This window comes from Euphorbia lathyris, chromosome 3, assembly GCF_963576675.1.
Source record: "Euphorbia lathyris chromosome 3, ddEupLath1.1, whole genome shotgun sequence".
Lineage (NCBI taxonomy): Eukaryota > Viridiplantae > Streptophyta > Magnoliopsida > Malpighiales > Euphorbiaceae > Euphorbia > Euphorbia lathyris.
In genome coordinates this window covers 16,566,610-16,583,557 of record NC_088912.1, presented here as the reverse complement: position 1 = coordinate 16,583,557, position 16,948 = coordinate 16,566,610, and the positions used below count along the sequence as shown (strand labels likewise).

Below are 16,948 nucleotides of genomic sequence, written 5' to 3'. Positions count from 1 at the left end.
TTTATCATTAATAAATTCTGATTGAAACATAAACTGGAAACATAAAGAGTCTGTTTGATATTGTTGTTGCCAATAAAACTTGTTGTGGGAGCAAGTATTGTGTGGAAAAGCTCATGAGTGTTTAATAAAAACACAATACAAATTCTAAAAGTAAATAAATAAATATATAATATTAGATTATATTGAAAGTTATGATTAAAAAAAATAATATCAATTTTTTTTATAAATTGTGACAACTACTTTCCTCAAAAACTATAAATTGTAGTTTTTTCTGAAAAAAGATGGTTTCAACATCCAAAATTTTCTTAGTTAAATCTATATAAAAAATAAATTATTATATTTACATGTCACGTGGCAAATGAATTTAACAAATCGATTAGTTTTTTATTCAAAATTAATTAAATTGTCATTTATGAAAATAATATGTAAACAAATATTATCAAATAATACTGTAATAGTCAAATGATAAAATTTTAAATATCAAAGATGCAATATTTTTTACTGTCCGAAAAATAACATTTATTGCTAGTTTTGGCTGAAAAACTTTCTAAAGACCACCATTAAGGACTTGCAAGAAAAGTGAAATAAAAGTTAGGGAATTTGGAGGTTGAAAAAAGCTAAAAAAAACTCTGAGGACTTGCAACAAGACTTGCATTTTAATTTTATATTCGCCAACTCAGGTAAGCTTTCCAGTTTTCATTCATAATGAATTAAGATTAAAAAAAAAAGTTAAAAAGACAACAATTCCCAATACTGACATCGACATCGACAACTATAACTTATACTTGTATTTTTTGTAGGACTTTTCTCGTTTTAATGCTTTTTTATATAATATACTATACCAAATATCTATTTTATTCTTTCTATCTATTAGTATTATAATACATCTATAAGAGATTCTTAGTACACTCTCTAAAAATAATTAACTCTTGATAATTTAAGAGTAATTAAGACATATCATCTCCAATAATACTTATATATTTGAGGTTTCATACTTGTCCAAAAAACTTGATTGGCTCCTAAATTTTCAAAGTGTTCTGATAACCCCCTGAACTTGCATAAAATGTTCAATTATCCCCTTGAACTTGCATAAAATATAGTCAATTGATCATTCGGTTGCAAAAAAAGTAAATTAAATGTGAAAAACGTATTCTACGCATCTTAGAATATTATTATATAATTAAAAAATAGATTAAAAATGAAGTTATTACTTGTTTAACTATAAAACTTGTTTTTGCTAATATTAAAACTGTATACCCCCGATCTTGGTCATTTTACTTTTTTTAGACGTTTGCAATACATCTTTCACATTTAACTTACTTCTTTGCAATCGAGTGATTAATAGATTACATTTTGCAAAAGTTCAGGAGGCTAACTGAACATTTTACGTAAGTTTATAGACCTATCGGGACACTTTAAAAGTTTAGGGAGTCAATCAAGCTTTTTGAACAAGTTCAGGTGGCAAATAATGTATTAAGCCTATATTCAATCCTTATTTATTATGTTTTATTAAAATTATTAATTATTGTCTATTTACCAACGGTGAAATGATAGGGATTCCTCAATAGTAAATTATTAATAAAAAATGAATTAAGGAGACAGTAAGAGGTAGAGAGAAACTCTGTATTAATAGGGAGGATGAAGAAACTTTTAGTGATTTGAGGAGCCACTAAAAGGTCAATGGAACTGATTTTTAATTCTATCTTCAAATTTTAATTTAAGAGCCAAACTAAGAGGTTATTGGAGATGCTCTAACAAATATCTATTTTGTTCTTCCTATGACCACTTAACTTTGCTCTTTTTAATATTATGATCACGGAACTTCAATTATTAACGGCATGATTACTTTAACCTTTTAACACTGGTGGTCATTCAACGCCTCAAAACGACCGTTAACGGTTTGAAAATAAAAAATTCGAAGAGTTAATGATATTTTAAGGAACTTTAATTTTTAAAAAATTTCATTTTTAGGTTATTTAGGTATTGTTGGGTTAGCAGAGAGAATGAATTTTTAGATAGAAGAATCTAAAAAAAAGTGATTTTGGAAAATAAAAAATATGGTTTCATGATAAATACTATTCTGAACAACTTTAATTTCATTTTAAAATCGTTAATGATTATTTTGATGAGTTAGGCACTATTTGATAACAACAAAAATCACTTAAATTATTAGATTAAGCACTTATTTAGTTTAAGTGTGTTTGATAATGGTTTTTTATTAACCACTTACATTATTCAATTAAGCTACATATCACTTATTTTGATAAGTCAAAATATTTAACTTAAAATTTTAAGGTAAACATTATCAACTAATATTTTAATATTCAGCACTTATTTTTTTATTTTTTGAATTAAAACTTCATTAATGAGCCAAAAGGCAAAGATTAGTAATTACACTCTCTAAACAACTTGGTATAGAATCAAAAAACACAGGACTATTAGCAAAACGAGATTCCCGAGCAAGAATATGGGCAACCTCATTAGCTTGTCTCCGCGAAAAGGTGACCGAGAATGGGCCACGAGAAGAAGAAAGAATAGAACGACACATACCAATGATATCCCCGAGTTCCGAAACATCAAGATCCGTAGAGCAAACCGCATCCACAACTAGTTTAGAATCCGAAACAAAAATCATCTCCTGAAATCCACAACTCTCCGACCATTCCAACGCATCCAGAAGTGCAATAGCTTCACATTCAACCACAGGGGGTAAACCATCAATCCTTCGAATTCTCCCAGCCACAAAGCAACCCGAAGAATCTCTAATGACCGCACTAACCCCAGCCTGACCCGACTCTTGAAAGGTAGTCGCATCAATATTACACATAAGCATACCTGCAGGAGGCGGATGCCACCGCAAACAAGGCGAACCAGCCCCACCAGCCAAACTGTTTCCAGCAAAAGCATTTGCAGCCCCTGACTTCAATCGTCTCGCCCGCTGTCAGTCCGAGATGACTTCCTTAGCTCCATTAACCGTTTGGAAAGCCGATGGAGCAAGATTCTTCCACAGTTTATCGTTTCGTTGACTCCAAACCTTCCACAAAAGTGTTAAAAATAATTCCCTACAACGAATAGACAATTGAGATAAAACAGCAAATAACCAACCACTGAAATTATCAGTCGAATACGCAACTCTACGGATCAAGCTTTTTAATATTTATCAAACACTTATATCATTTAATAATTTCAGCACTTATGATATTCAACACTTAAAATTCAGTATTTATTTTTTCAGCACTTAATTTTCAGTTTTATCAAACGACGCCTTAGTTAAAGTTGAGTAGCCATCAATATCTAAAAGTGTAAATTTCAATGGTCATATCGTTAAAAAATAAAGTTCAGTGACCACTGGTTAAATTTCAGTGTTCACTATACAAAAAAAGGAAGTTAATTTTTCTAAAACGAAGAGAATTGGTTATAAGTGGACCCATCACAACAAGTTTCTTACAATTTCAAAGTTGGCTTAATACATCATTTACCCCCTGAATTTGTCCAAAATGGTTGATTGGCCCCCTGAACTTTCAAAATATCTCGATAGCTCCCTAAACTTACATAAAATGTTTAGTTAGTCCCTTGAACTTGTATAAAATGTGATTCGGGATATCAAGAAAGGCCCAAGGGCCCAAAAGCCCAAGAGCCCAGAGTGACTAGAAGCCCCAAGACCCAAACACACTCTATAAATACACAGCTCAGATAAGGAAATGGGGACGGTAATATACTCTCACTCTCATTCATTTGATTAAGATACCCTCTTGAACTACTAATTGTCTTGATCGTCGGAGTGCCCATAGGGACCCTTCCCGGCGCAGAGACGAAAGTCCGGAGCATCAGACCTCTCCGGCAAGGGCTCGGATCACTGTATACGCATTCCCTAATTATTTGGTGCTGTGATCGTGGAATACAAGTGACCTCGGAGCTGCAAACAGAATGCAGAACCCTATTGAATCTGCCCCGACTATAGTACCCGAAACGGGAGAAACTAGCTCCATGACGCACGCCTAGCGTACGACCCCGGACATTCCAATTCCCCCAGAAACCTAGGACCACTGATGGAGGAAGTGAGCCCTGAAGAAGAAGAGACCTACAACACCACTCAACTCCTTAGTGCAATCCAGGGTTTTCAGACAACCCAGACGATTCATACGGCAGCTTAGATGAAGATCATAGACCAATAAAGGAGTTTGCAGGAGGAGAACGCCAAAATCTGGCAATACCTTAAAGAGGCGGCGGAAGTACAAAATGAAGGAACGTTGCCAGGGGAGGCCGCGGGGCCAGTGGTCATCGCGGGAAGAGGTGGCGGGGCCGTTGCGGCCAGCGAGGGCGGAGCGCGGCGTGAGGAGACTTCTGCCGCGAATAGCGAAGACTTGTTGGAACTAAAAATCCAGCGTTTTCTAGACAAAAGGGCCCTTGGGGGCGTGATGGGAGGGAGCATCACCTCCAGCAAAACGCCACTGGTGCAGAGGATCATCGAGACAAGGTTTCCGCAGGACTGGAAAGCTCCCCGACTGTCCCAGTACTCAGGGACCGAGGACCCAAACGACCACGTAGCCTCATTCATGAGCACCATCAACTTATACTCGAAGGACGAGGACATCATGTGCAAGGTCTTTCCGACCACGCTCTCATCTAGTGCGCAAGAGTGGTACCGAGGACTTGCTCTAGAATCAATTGACTCTTTTGATCTTCTGAAAGATCTTTTCCTCTCCCGGTTTGCCGCAGCGGCGAAGGTTAGGAAGATCAGTTCAGACCTCAACGGGCTCAAGCAGCGAGCAACTGAGCCTCTGCGCAATTTCCTCTCAAGGTTTCACCATATGGCCTCGCAAGTTAAGGGCCTCAACCTGGAGGTGGCACACGACGCCCTGGCAAAAGGGACCTCATGCGAGCCTCTAAAGCAGAAATGTTTCCAGAAGATGCCGAGATCTTTCGAAGAACTCATGACCATGGCACAGACTTTCGTTAGGTATGATGACTGCGACCGACCCGTCGGGTACGAGGAGTCGGACAGGGACAAGGCCAGGGGAGACACGCACAGGCAGGAAAAAGGCAGACCGATGCCGGAGGTACGAGAGGAGGCCCGAACCCGCAAGGAGGCCCCAATGCCCTTTCCGGCTCGAACCGAGCGGGCAAACTTGGAGCGTAGGGGAGATCGATCCCGTGGCAAGGAGGTGCATTACGCAACTCAGAGTCAGCCTCGCCAGTTCACACAGCAAATTCCATCCGGCGACAAGAGCAAGACCCGTACGGAAAAAGAGTACTGCAAATATCACAAATCCTCCAGACATTCCACGAAAAACTGTTATCAGCTACAAAAGGAGATTGAGCGGATCACGGAGCAGGGCGAGCCACCAAAGATGATCAGGCAAAGGGAGCAGAGCCCGAAGCGGCGGGAAGCGGGCCGAGCAGAGAAGCCTAAACGGCCAAGGTACCATGGGGAAATACACGTCATAAGGGAAGGGGCACCAGCGCTTTTCGCTCCACCAGAATGCTCCCGTAAAAGGAAGGCAGTCGGACAGACCCTAACGGTACACCCACCGCTCCGAACCAGCCATTCGGAGGCTCTTGTTGTCACCATCAACATCGCCGGCTTCAAAACACACCGAGTGTTAGTAGATACGGGAAGTTCGGTGAACTTGCTCACCTGGACAGCACTCCGTGCGATGAAGAATAACTGGCGGCAGTCTTCTTAGGGCTCCCCGTGAAGAACCCTCTGACATAATACCCCTCCCCAGAAAAGGCAAAATAAAAAAAAACGCAAAACAAAAGGCTAGGAAAAGATACGACTAACCTTCAAGAAAGAGTTACGTAAAAATGTCGTAAGGAATCTCCCGAAGAGCAATGATGGTCAGATGACCACTGAAAACGCAGCTAGCACGAACAAACGAAGACGGACCAACAAGAATGCAGGAAGTAGACAGAATCCACAGAAAGAACAGCGACAAATATTCTCCAGACGAAAAATTGAGGAAGAAATAAGGATTTTGTTAATGCCTCCTCTGCTATTTATATCAAAATAGTGGGGGCGCCGGCACCGCGCATCTTTCGAGAAATATTGACGGCGCATGCGGAGGCATTCATTACAGGTGCAATTAATGTTGCACTATAAACAAAAAACGCATGCAGCAGTCCCAGAGGTCTCTTTAATTAAACCGAGGAACTTATCATACAGTTGTCCACCATTATCTAAAGCAAGAAACCGTTGGCATCCCAGTTACCTCGCATGAAATACTCGTAATACCTGTTCGGCGGGGGGACTACATGATTCGGGATATCAAGAAAGGCCCAAGGGCCCAAAAGCCCAAGAGCCCAGAGTGACTAGAAGCCCCAAGGCCCAAACACACTCTATAAATAAACAGCTCAGACAAGGAAATGGGGACGGTAATATACTCTCACTCTCATTCATTTGATTAAGATACCCTCTTGAACTACTAATTGTCTTGATCGTCGGAGTGCCCACAGGGACCCTTCCCGGCGCAGAGACGAAAGTCCGGAGCATCAGACCTCTCCGGCAAGGGTTCGGATCACTGTATACGCATTCCCTAATTAAAATGTAATCAATTAATCACTCGGTTATAAAAAAAGTAAGTTAAATACGGAAGATATGTTGCACGCATCTTAAAAATGTAAAACGACCGAGGTCGTGGTATGCGATTATAATATTAGAGAAGAAAATGTTTTATACTTGAATAAGTAAGAAATTCTTTTTTACCATGTTTTAATCTATTTTATAAAGTATGTAATAACATTCTAAGGCACGTATAACATATCTTTCGCATTTGGCTTACTTTTTTACAACCAAATGATTAATTGATTACATTTTACGCAAGTTTAGGAGGCTAACTGAACATTTTATGCAAGTTCAGGGGGCTATCGAGATATTTTGAAAGTTCAGGGGGCCAATCAACCATTTTAGACAAGTTTATGAGACAAATGATGTATTAAGCCTTCCACGTTTTTCCTTAAGACAGACATCTCATTCATTCATTCTCTATTCTATTGCCTACTTCTCTTAATTTTTAAGTGTCTTTTTAATACTCTTCAATGTGGAGAAGTTTAAAACAATCTTCTTTCTTTCATTTTGCTCTATTTTTTTTTCTTTAAATTTCAAATGGTATGATTGAATTTTAAAATGGTAATACTTTTTGAATATACCATTATATATAATTCAGTATCAAACAATAATATTATTCTTTTTATGTAATATCTATATATAGATTAGGGGAAAGTAGGGTAAATTACATCTATGACTACCAAACTTTACCCATTTTAATATTGTAGCCACAGAACTTCAATTCTTAACGGTATGGCCACTAAATTTTATATTTTTAATACTAGTGGTGGTCACTGAACTTTCAAAATAAAAATTTTGAAGAGTCAATGATATTCTAAGGAACTTTAATTTTTGAAATTTTTCGTTTTGATGTCATTTAGCTGTTGTTTGGTTAGGAGAAAGAGTGGGAATTTTTAGAAAGAGAAAGCTAAAAAATGTGATTTTGGAAAATAAAAAATATGGTTTCATGGTAAATGTCATTCTGAACAACTTTAATGCTTCTATATTTTTATTTCGGGATCCTTGACAGTCATTTTAAGGAGTTAATTTAAGTTGAGTGGCCACCAGAGTTACATTCAGTGACCGCACTGTTAAGAATCAAAATTCAATAGCTACAATTTTAAAATGAGTGGGTGTAATTTACCCGGGAAAAGTATGAAAAGATGCTAGTGATTTGTCCGATTACAAATAGAGGTATGTGGTTTAAAAGTTTGCAAATAAAGGTACATGATATGTTTTATTTACAAAACAAAGTATTACAAATTACACTGTTAAATTCTGACTACAACCAATAATATCTTTATTTAAAAAAAAAATTATTTTTACATCTTGACAAAATACATCCCCCCAGACATAACTTCTTAAATCGAAACCATAAATCATATGATGAAGATTTTACATTTTCTTACTAATTTGACAGTTTATGACTAAATTGATATTTAATTTTATTTTACATAGCTACAATTGATTTTGGATCTGTGTTTCGTTAATATATATAAGATATTACTATTTACCACTCCCATATTGCTAGTTACCGTCTCCTATTGTACAATTTTACCATTTTCATAAAAAAAAATTTCAAAACTGAAATTTTATCTTTTTTTTTTTACCTTAGGCGGAAAAAATTTCCGCCTAGCCAATGGCCAGGCGGAATTTTTTTCCTGCCTAGGGTAAAAAAAAAAATTGACACCAAAATGAAAAATTGTCTAATTTTTTATGACGAAAAATGCAAAATTCTCTGATTTTTTTTTTTTTGCAACTCATCAATTATTTTCGGTGTTTATTGGAAGAGAGAAACTATTCAATAACATACATTTTCACGAAAAATTTATCTCATCCAATTTAACGAGCCGATTAGTTTTCTATTCAAAATTAATTAAATGTCACTTATAAAAATACTATGTAAACAAATATTATCAAATAATGCTATAATAGTCGAATGATAAAATTTTAGATATCAAAGATGTAATATTTCTACCTTCCGAAAAATAACCTTTATTGCTGGTTTTGGCTGAAAAACTTTCTGAAGGCCACCATTAAGGACTTGTAAGAGAAGTGAAATAAAAGTAGAAACTTTGAAGGTTGAAGAAAGCTAAAAAAAACACTTTAGGGACTTGCAACAAGACTTGCATTTTAATTTTTATATTCTCCAACTCACACCAGCTTTCTAGTTTTCATTTATAATGAATTAAGATTGAAAAAAAGTTAAAAAAGATAACAATTCCCAAAACTGACAGCCAGAGCGCTATAATCTATACATGTATATTTTTGGGTATTGCTAAATACCGCCCTTAATTTCCGTTTCACCGCACTGTTTTGACCATTTTACCCCTTGCCACTTTTTTCCCCCCTAAAACCTTAAAAACTCTCTCTAGTTTTCTCTCCCGAGCACAAATCCCGGATTTGAAAAAAATGGATCAAAACATTCCCGAAGACAATGAGTTCGAACACGAGGTAATATTACGAGAATTAAAAACGTTATTAATCATTTTTTTATTTTTTTTATTCGAATTTTGCCTGGGCGGGTGGCGATTACCACCCGTTCCTTAGGCCGATCGGATGAACTACCCGATCGGCCTAAGGAACGGGTGGTAATCGCCACCCGCTCCACCCATGGAACGGGTGGTAATCGCCACCCGCTCCACCCATGGAACGGGTGGTACGCGCCACCCGTTCCACCTTTGGAACGGGCAGTACGCGCTGCCCGTTTCCACCTATGGTGGAACGGGTAGCCTGCCCGTTCAGGGAAAAGTGGACAGAAATTGCCCCGAACTAATTTCGAACGGGAGAAATAGGCCCGAAGTATTTTTTTTTGTAATTTTAATGTAAATTTTTCGTATATTCAGGTACCGATAGAAGATTGGAACCCCGATAACATTGATTATAGTTCGCGTTTTATAACGGATACCGTTTTCCCCTCCAGTCAGGATGCTATTGATTGGGCAAAAAAGATAGCTATTCAGAATGGGTTTGAGCTTGTAATATCTTCGCACAAAAATGGGGGTAAACAGAAGTTGTTGCGCTGTTCACGGGGTGAACGATATAGAGGTGTTGTGAAAAATGATGAAGATCCTGCAATTAGGAAAAGTAAAACTAAAGCGTGCCGATGTAAATTTCAGATTAAAGCCTATCAACATGCAGACCTTTCGGGATGGGGGATAAAGGCTAAGGCTGGGTTAACTGGAATGCATAACCATACAATGCGTATGTATCCAGAGGGAAGTCGGCAAATGAGCGGACTCAGTATCGCATCTAAACAAATTGTGCGTGATATGTCTTCAGCTCAAGCAAAGCCTTATGCTATTTTAGCAGCAGTTAAAGAAAAACACCCAGAGGACAACTCAGTAATTAAACACATATATAATTACAGGGACAAAATGAGGAGGGACGCGTTTGAAGGTAGAGACCTGGCTAGTCAATTCTACCATATTGCTGTGGAGAACAAATATGTCAATTACACACAGGTTGATTCAGGTGTGATAACGCATGTGTTCATGGCACATCCAGAGTCAGTTGATATGTTCAGGACTTACCACTGGTACATCGGCATTGATTCAACGTACAAAACAAACAAGTACAAAATGCCGTTTGTTGAGATTGTTGGGATGACACCATGCAATAATAACTTCAAGATAGCGTATGCTATTGTTAAAGACGAGACCGAAGGGAGCTATCGTTGGATTTTGCAAAGGCTGAAGATTTTGCTTGGGGATGATCTTAACCCGACCGTTGTTGTTAGTGACAGGGAGCTTGGGTTATTAAAGCCGATACAAGAAGTTTTTCCACAAGCAGCGCACTTGCTATGCACTTGGCATATTAATAAGGATGTGGAAGATCGTGTGTATAGAATCATTGGAGATAAAGGCCTTGCCTCTAAATTCAAGAATGGCAAATGGAGAACAATATTAGAATCACTAACCATTGAGGAGTACGAGACCAATCTTATGATGATGAAGGAAAAGATGAGCAGGTTCAAAGGAGTTATCTCGTATGTTGAGGAGACGTGGTTGGTGCATAAGGAGAAGTTTGTTGTTGCTTGGACAAAGGAGTTCCTACATTTTGGTAACACAACTACTTGTCGAGTGGAGAGCGAACATGCTAGTCTAAAGCAATGGCTCAATACGGCAACTGGGTCCCTTGACACGGTATGGCAGAAGGTTCACAAGCAGATTGAATCACAAGCAACCAATATAAGGTATTTGCAATTTCTTCTACTGCGATTTTGGAATTTGCATTTAGGGTTGTATCATTTCACTAACTAATAATAATTTTGTCTTCGTATCAGGTACATGCTTGAACAGTCGCGGCTTCGTCAATCAGTCACTTTCACCGGACGCCCATTAAGCCAACTTGTATTCAAAGTCTCTCATTATTGTCTGCAGTTGTTGAATCAAGAGTTAGAGCGTATGAGAGGGTTGAGCCATGAAGTGTACGTGCGTTGCGGTTGTGTATTGAGAACATCGCATAAGATACCATGTGCATGTGAACTGAAACGAGCTTGTGATCTGGAACAAATGATCAGTTCTGAGAGTGTTCACGTGTTTTGGAGAACACTTTTAATCAATCATGGTCACACTGATGAAAATGACGGGCGTAATGATCTGAACGAGGAGCAGCGATATTTTAAGTCCTTAGTGGACCAAGTCTCTAAAGCCGACCCATCCGTAATGTGTAATATTTCAATGTTTATCCATGATCAACTACACCCTGATCAAGCTCAGTACACCGAACCCGATGTCAAAATTAACGTGCGGGGGCGACCTAAGGTGAGCAAATCCACAAAACGTATGCCGAGTTCTTGGGAATATAATGAAACTCGTCGTGGACGGGCTCGTTCTACTAGTTCATCTAGGAGTCGTGGTAGAAGTGGCAGAATTAGCTCGTCATCCTCGGTACATAATGCTGCCTCATCAGGTAAATTATATCTGATAAACCTAACTTTTTTTATAACTGTTTTGCAATATAGAGTTGTTTTACACTAATATACATGAATGCAGATGGAAAAACGTATCATGGTTCTGAATTCGTACATTCCGATAAAATAGTTGGCATAATTAAACCATACGTCGAATCATACTACGACGTTGTAGGTGATGGAAATTGTGGTTTCCGTACGGTAGCAACTTACATTTTTGGTGACGAAGAAGCGTGGCAGACAGTTAGGCATCACATTCGAAATGAAGTAATTGCTAACCGTTGTTTGTATCAAAGAGTGTTTGTTGATACTGTTGATGCAGCTCTTCGTAGAGTAAGTTGGGACGGTGCATGTTGTACGCCGGATTATTGGATGATCGTTTGGGATGACTTGTGGCCGGTTGCTACCATGTACAATTTTGCTATCATGTTATTTGGCTTCTCAGGTGGGGACACATTAGCGTTGTGTGGTACTATCTTACCATTGTATGCCGCATCGACTGCTACAAGACCATCACGTGAGATTTGTATAGCTCATTTAGGGAATCACTGCCAGCACTACATACGTTTAAATTTATCGCCTAACTTTCCGGTGCCCCCTATAGTACACTGGTGGTTTGTGCACCGAGGCCAAAGCGTTGTAGGATGGGAGCGCTTCTATCAGGATAGGGTGACACAGTGGACCAGATTGGCCCAACTTAGGGGATATTAGTGGTTGATATTCTATAATGTTACAGGTGAATTCTGATGAATTATGTGTGGTTCTGTAATGTTACAGGTGAATTGTGATGAATTTTGTGTGGTTCTGTAATGTTACAGGTGAATATTGATGAATTTTGTGTGGTTCTGTAATGTTACAGGTGAATTGTGATGAATTTTATGTGGTTCTGTAATGTTACAGGTGAATATTGATGAATTTTGTGTGGTTCTGTAATGTTACAGGTGAATTGTGATGAATTTTGTGTGGTTCTGTAATGTTCCAGGTGAATATTGATGAATTTTGTGTGGTTCTGTAATGTTACAGGTGAATTGTGATGAATTTTGTGTGGTTCTGTAATGTTCCAGGTGAATATTGATGAATTTTGTGTGGTTCTGTAATGTTACAGGTGAATTGTGATGAATTTTGTGTGGTTATGTAATGTTCCAGGTGAATATTGATGAATTTTGCTACTTCAGTTATCCACATTCCAACGTCTATATTCCAACGGCTATATTCCAACGTCTATATTCCAACGTCTATATTCTCCATCTATAAAATTAAACAATGTTGCTACTTCAGTTATCCACATTTACTCTTTACATTACGATCAACGAAAACTCTCAAACATAAATGGCTTCATCTGATTTTACCAACGAGTTCCCTAATTTTCCTCCCGAGAAAAGCATAGTTTCAACTTTGAATAAGTCTGATTGCACGACGAAGATGCTTGATTATCAATACTACGCAATTCGTGTATATGGAGAGACATTTGTGAGTCCAACAATGTTCCATCCTGAATTTCCATTTATGTTTTGCTTCAAGCTTCCGTCTGCTGGTGAGTTTCCAATATACTCACTACACATGCTGTGGTTCTTATGTTATATGTATTACATGCCTTTTGAATTTGCTCTAGAGGAATGGTTGAACAATTTGAATGAAGGAAATATTCCTAGTCATATTCAAACATTTCTGAAGTGGTTTATGCCTATTGATGACTGGAAAGCTATGTTCGCCAGACTATTGCGTGATAATCAGAGGGGAATCATCCCTAAAAAAATTTCAACTCCATCATCTTTTTAAGATGGACAGAGTCTGAAATTTCTCATGAGGTTCATCGAACTTATCCTTACTCGATCGTGAAAAATTGGGATCGCTATAAATTAGAGGTTCGAGTACTACAGAGTATCAGCGCTTCAAAGAATGATTACCTGCCAGGACGAGCTTGGCCAAGAAATAGAGGAAATGCTCCATGGAACATTTTTCCTGTGGAATATGAGACGAATATTGCAGAGGAGAAAGAGATATACCTTGCAATACAGTCAGGTGTACCAGCGACATCTTCACCAAACATTCAGGTGTACGAAGAAGATAGTGACTAATGTCTTTTTTTCCGGTTTATGTCGTTGTAATGTCTTTTTTCAGTTTATGTCGTTCTAATGTATTTTTACAGTTTATGCAGTTTATGTCGTTCTAATGTATTCTTAAATTTGCAATAATAACAAAACATACCACAAAAAAGTACTAAAATATCAATCCACCAAATTCTGTCAAAATAGTACTAAAATACTACAAAATACAGTCATAACTCACTTGGCCAAATGCCAAGCATCCATAATCTCCTCTAACGACTGCCTATATACAATCGCAGCATCCTCGTCCAGATGACTCATGTGATCCAGCACAGTTTCACCCCAGCCAGATAATCGACTAACCCACTGTAAAAAAGTAAGGAACAAAAAACAAGGTTAATATCATTTCACATTTCAGTAAATATCATTTCACATTACTAGACCAGTCAAGAAAACCAAAAATAACTTACAATCTCACTGTTCGAGCGAGTATAAACAGCCGGTCCGGGTGCAACAATCTCCGGAAGTAGACGAGGGTGTGAGTGACAGGTGTACCAATGCATGTACTGATCCTCACAATCTGATGGAGTATGTGCTGGAGTGAATACAGACAGTATAAGGACGGACGATTAGGGAAAAGAGTCCCAAATACCCTGCACCATCACAGCTGGCACCTTTACACGATACTTCAAACTGGTCCACGGGCGAACAGCCTTAGAAGGCTGCAATATCGGTCTAGGAATGGTCTGCACATGTCCAAGCTGTTGAAGGCATCGCCCCGGCATGTACGGCTCGATCACATCACGATACCGTATCCATCCAGAATATAGAGTCCTCGGGGTCTCAGTAATGGCATCAGGGCCATACGGCATCCACATGACCTATAGATGTATAAAATTACATTAACACATACAAGTAATACACAAATTTGTTTTAATTGAATAGTATTTATAATTATAAAGCAAGTATACCTCATCTACTGTCAACACATCAAGCCGGGCACGAAATGCTCTCAACCGCTCATCGCTCTTCTCCATCGATATAGATGGCCACAACGAAGCCCTAGGAAGATCCGGGTCAACTGTAACTGCCTCTCGATGTGGCCTGAAGCAAGGAAAATACTCGTAAATCCAGGACTGGAGCAATGTCATACAACCCGTCATCTGCCCGCAATCTCCTCTGGTAGCAATACCAAGATGACGGTATAGATATGCTAGTGCAGCTGATCCCCAAGAAAGTCCAACGGCTCCAGCCGCCGAGTCCTGCACCTCTAACAGATAAGAAGGTCGGATACGGTCACCACTCTTGTCTACGAACAAGGTGGAACCGAGCATCAGCCACGTCCAAGCTATAGCCTGGGTCTCAGGAATCCGATCACCTCCACAGCGCTCCATGACGGAAGCGGCTCGTATACCACCAGAAGCATAATGACGGGCATCTAACTCAACCCGAGTCGCCCCAAACAAATCCATCACGCACTCCTTAAGCTCATCAACAGTCGCATCAGCAGTCACCATGGCACCATCTACGGGGATGCGTAATATCTCCCACACATCATGCATCAAAATGGTCATCTCGCCAAATGGCATGTGAAATGATGACGTGTCTGGCTGCCACCGCTCAACAAATGCTGTGATCAGTGCAGCATCTATGTGACTGTGCATAATACCAGGTAAATGGAACAAGCCAGATGACTCGATACGCGACTGAATCGTCCGGGAAGAACCACTGTACCATAATCTCAGCTTCGTGCAATACCCTGATCTGGTATGACACCTAAGGACGCCCCTGTCCTGACCGGCCCATATAGCACATGCAATATGTCCCAAAAAGCTCGGGATCACAGCACCATCAAATGGACCCCCGGGGACGGGGTCCTTCACAACCCAGTCATCCTCTACACTCCTCGATCGCTTGCTGCTACCTGAAATTACAGCAAACGGTAGACATTAATTTTTTAGTATATTTTTCAATAATCACGATTAACACAAATACAAATAAACACATTTTTTAATTTCTCTTACCAGAAGAAGATGCTGCGGTAGAAGAAAATCGTCCGTCTCGACCCCTCGTCACAATGCCACGATCTATGGGGATAGTATCAGCACTAGGACGATGCATAGAAGCATCCCCGTCCATGTCTATACCAGCCGCCTCATCCCGTCCCTCAGCACGCTCCGCCTGTGCAGCATGTGCCCTCCGGGCGTCCGCCATAAACCGTTGCTGCTCCTCCCGGTCCCGCGCGAGCAGATGCAGTAACAGGACGTGAAGACGTGCGTCTAGGGTCAGCTCCCTCCTTATCCTGTAATATTATTTATTTATAAGGTATATTCAATTTAACATAATTTTTTTTTTCTATACGTTCGGGTTTGCCTACGCCCGGTCCGTGCAATTTTTTTTTAAAAAAATTCAAAATTTGCCCCTTTTTGGCCTGGGCGGGTGGTTTACACCACCTGCCCTAAGGGCCAAACGGGTGCGGCGCACCAGTCGGCCTTAGGGCCGACCAGTGCGCCGCAAATGTTTGGCCCTTAGGCCAAACGGGTGGCGCATGCGTCCCACCATAAGGTGGAGCGCATGCGTTGTACGCGTTCCACCTTAAGTGGAACGCGTACGTCGAGCGATCCACCCTAAGGTGGATCGCATGCGCCGCGCGCTCCGCCTTACGGTGGAGCGCGTGCGCCGTGCGATCCACCCTAAGGTGGATCGCTCGGCACTATGCATCTCCACCTACGGTGGAACGCATAGTTCATGCGTTCCACCGTAGGCGGAGATGGATTCCGGCGCCCGCCTAGGCGAAATTCTGGGATTTTAATCCCGAATTTCGGCCCGATTACTCACGATTTTGATAATTTTTTTTATGGAAATACTTACCGTAATACCCATGTATCCTTTGCCGATGCCTCCTCTTCGTGCCATCTCGTTTTTGGTCGGTTTTTTTTAGAATGGAAAAGATGTTGAGAGGATTTGGAATTTCAAAACTTATGTTTGAAATAATGAGAAGGGCAAAAAGGTCAATACAGGGCGGTGAACCGGAATTTTAGTGCGGTATATAGTCGCCCACATATTTTTTTTAGGACTTTTCTCGTTTTAATGTTTTTTATATAATATACTAATACTATAACAAATATCTATTTTATCCTTTCTATCTATCAATATATTATAAGAGTATCTTTTAAGAGATTCTTAGTGCACTCTCTAAAAATAATATAAATAATTGATTCTTGATAATTTAAGAGTGATTAATACATATCATCTCCAACAATACTCATATATTCAATCCTTATTTATTATTTTATTATTAAAATTATTAATTATCATCTATCTACCAATAGTGAAAGGAGAGTGATTCCTTAATAGTAAATTATTACTAATAACAAATAAATTAAGGAGACAATAAGAGGTAGAGAGAGACTCTGTATCAATAGAGATTATGAAGAG

At 39.3% G+C, this 16,948-nt stretch overlaps 1 protein-coding gene across 1 annotated transcript; it reads left to right on the top strand.

Annotated features, from left to right (window-relative positions):
• Window positions 1-10,473: 10,473 nt before the first annotated feature.
• LOC136222546 (uncharacterized) lies at window positions 10,474-12,600 on the top strand. The gene is made up of 5 exons (XM_066010308.1): window positions 10,474-10,742; window positions 10,833-11,461; window positions 11,545-12,131; window positions 12,445-12,468; window positions 12,568-12,600. Exons 1-5 carry the CDS (start codon window positions 10,492-10,494, stop codon window positions 12,598-12,600), a joined length of 1,524 nt encoding a protein of 507 aa, XP_065866380.1. The 5' UTR covers window positions 10,474-10,491.
• Window positions 12,601-16,948: the final 4,348 nt, after the last annotated feature.

Bases quoted from the DNA above. Each gene is read 5' to 3' on its own strand.
- LOC136222546 (XM_066010308.1), top strand. From the start codon at position 10,492: ATGATGATGAAGGAAAAGATGAGCAGGTTCAAAGGAGTTATCTCGTAT. The intron at 10,743-10,832 runs GTATTTGCAATT...TCTTCGTATCAG, and splicing joins TCACAAGCAACCAATATAAG to GTACATGCTTGAACAGTCGC. The intron at 12,469-12,567 runs GTTCTGTAATGT...GTAATGTTACAG, and splicing joins ATATTGATGAATTTTGTGTG to GTGAATTGTGATGAATTTTG.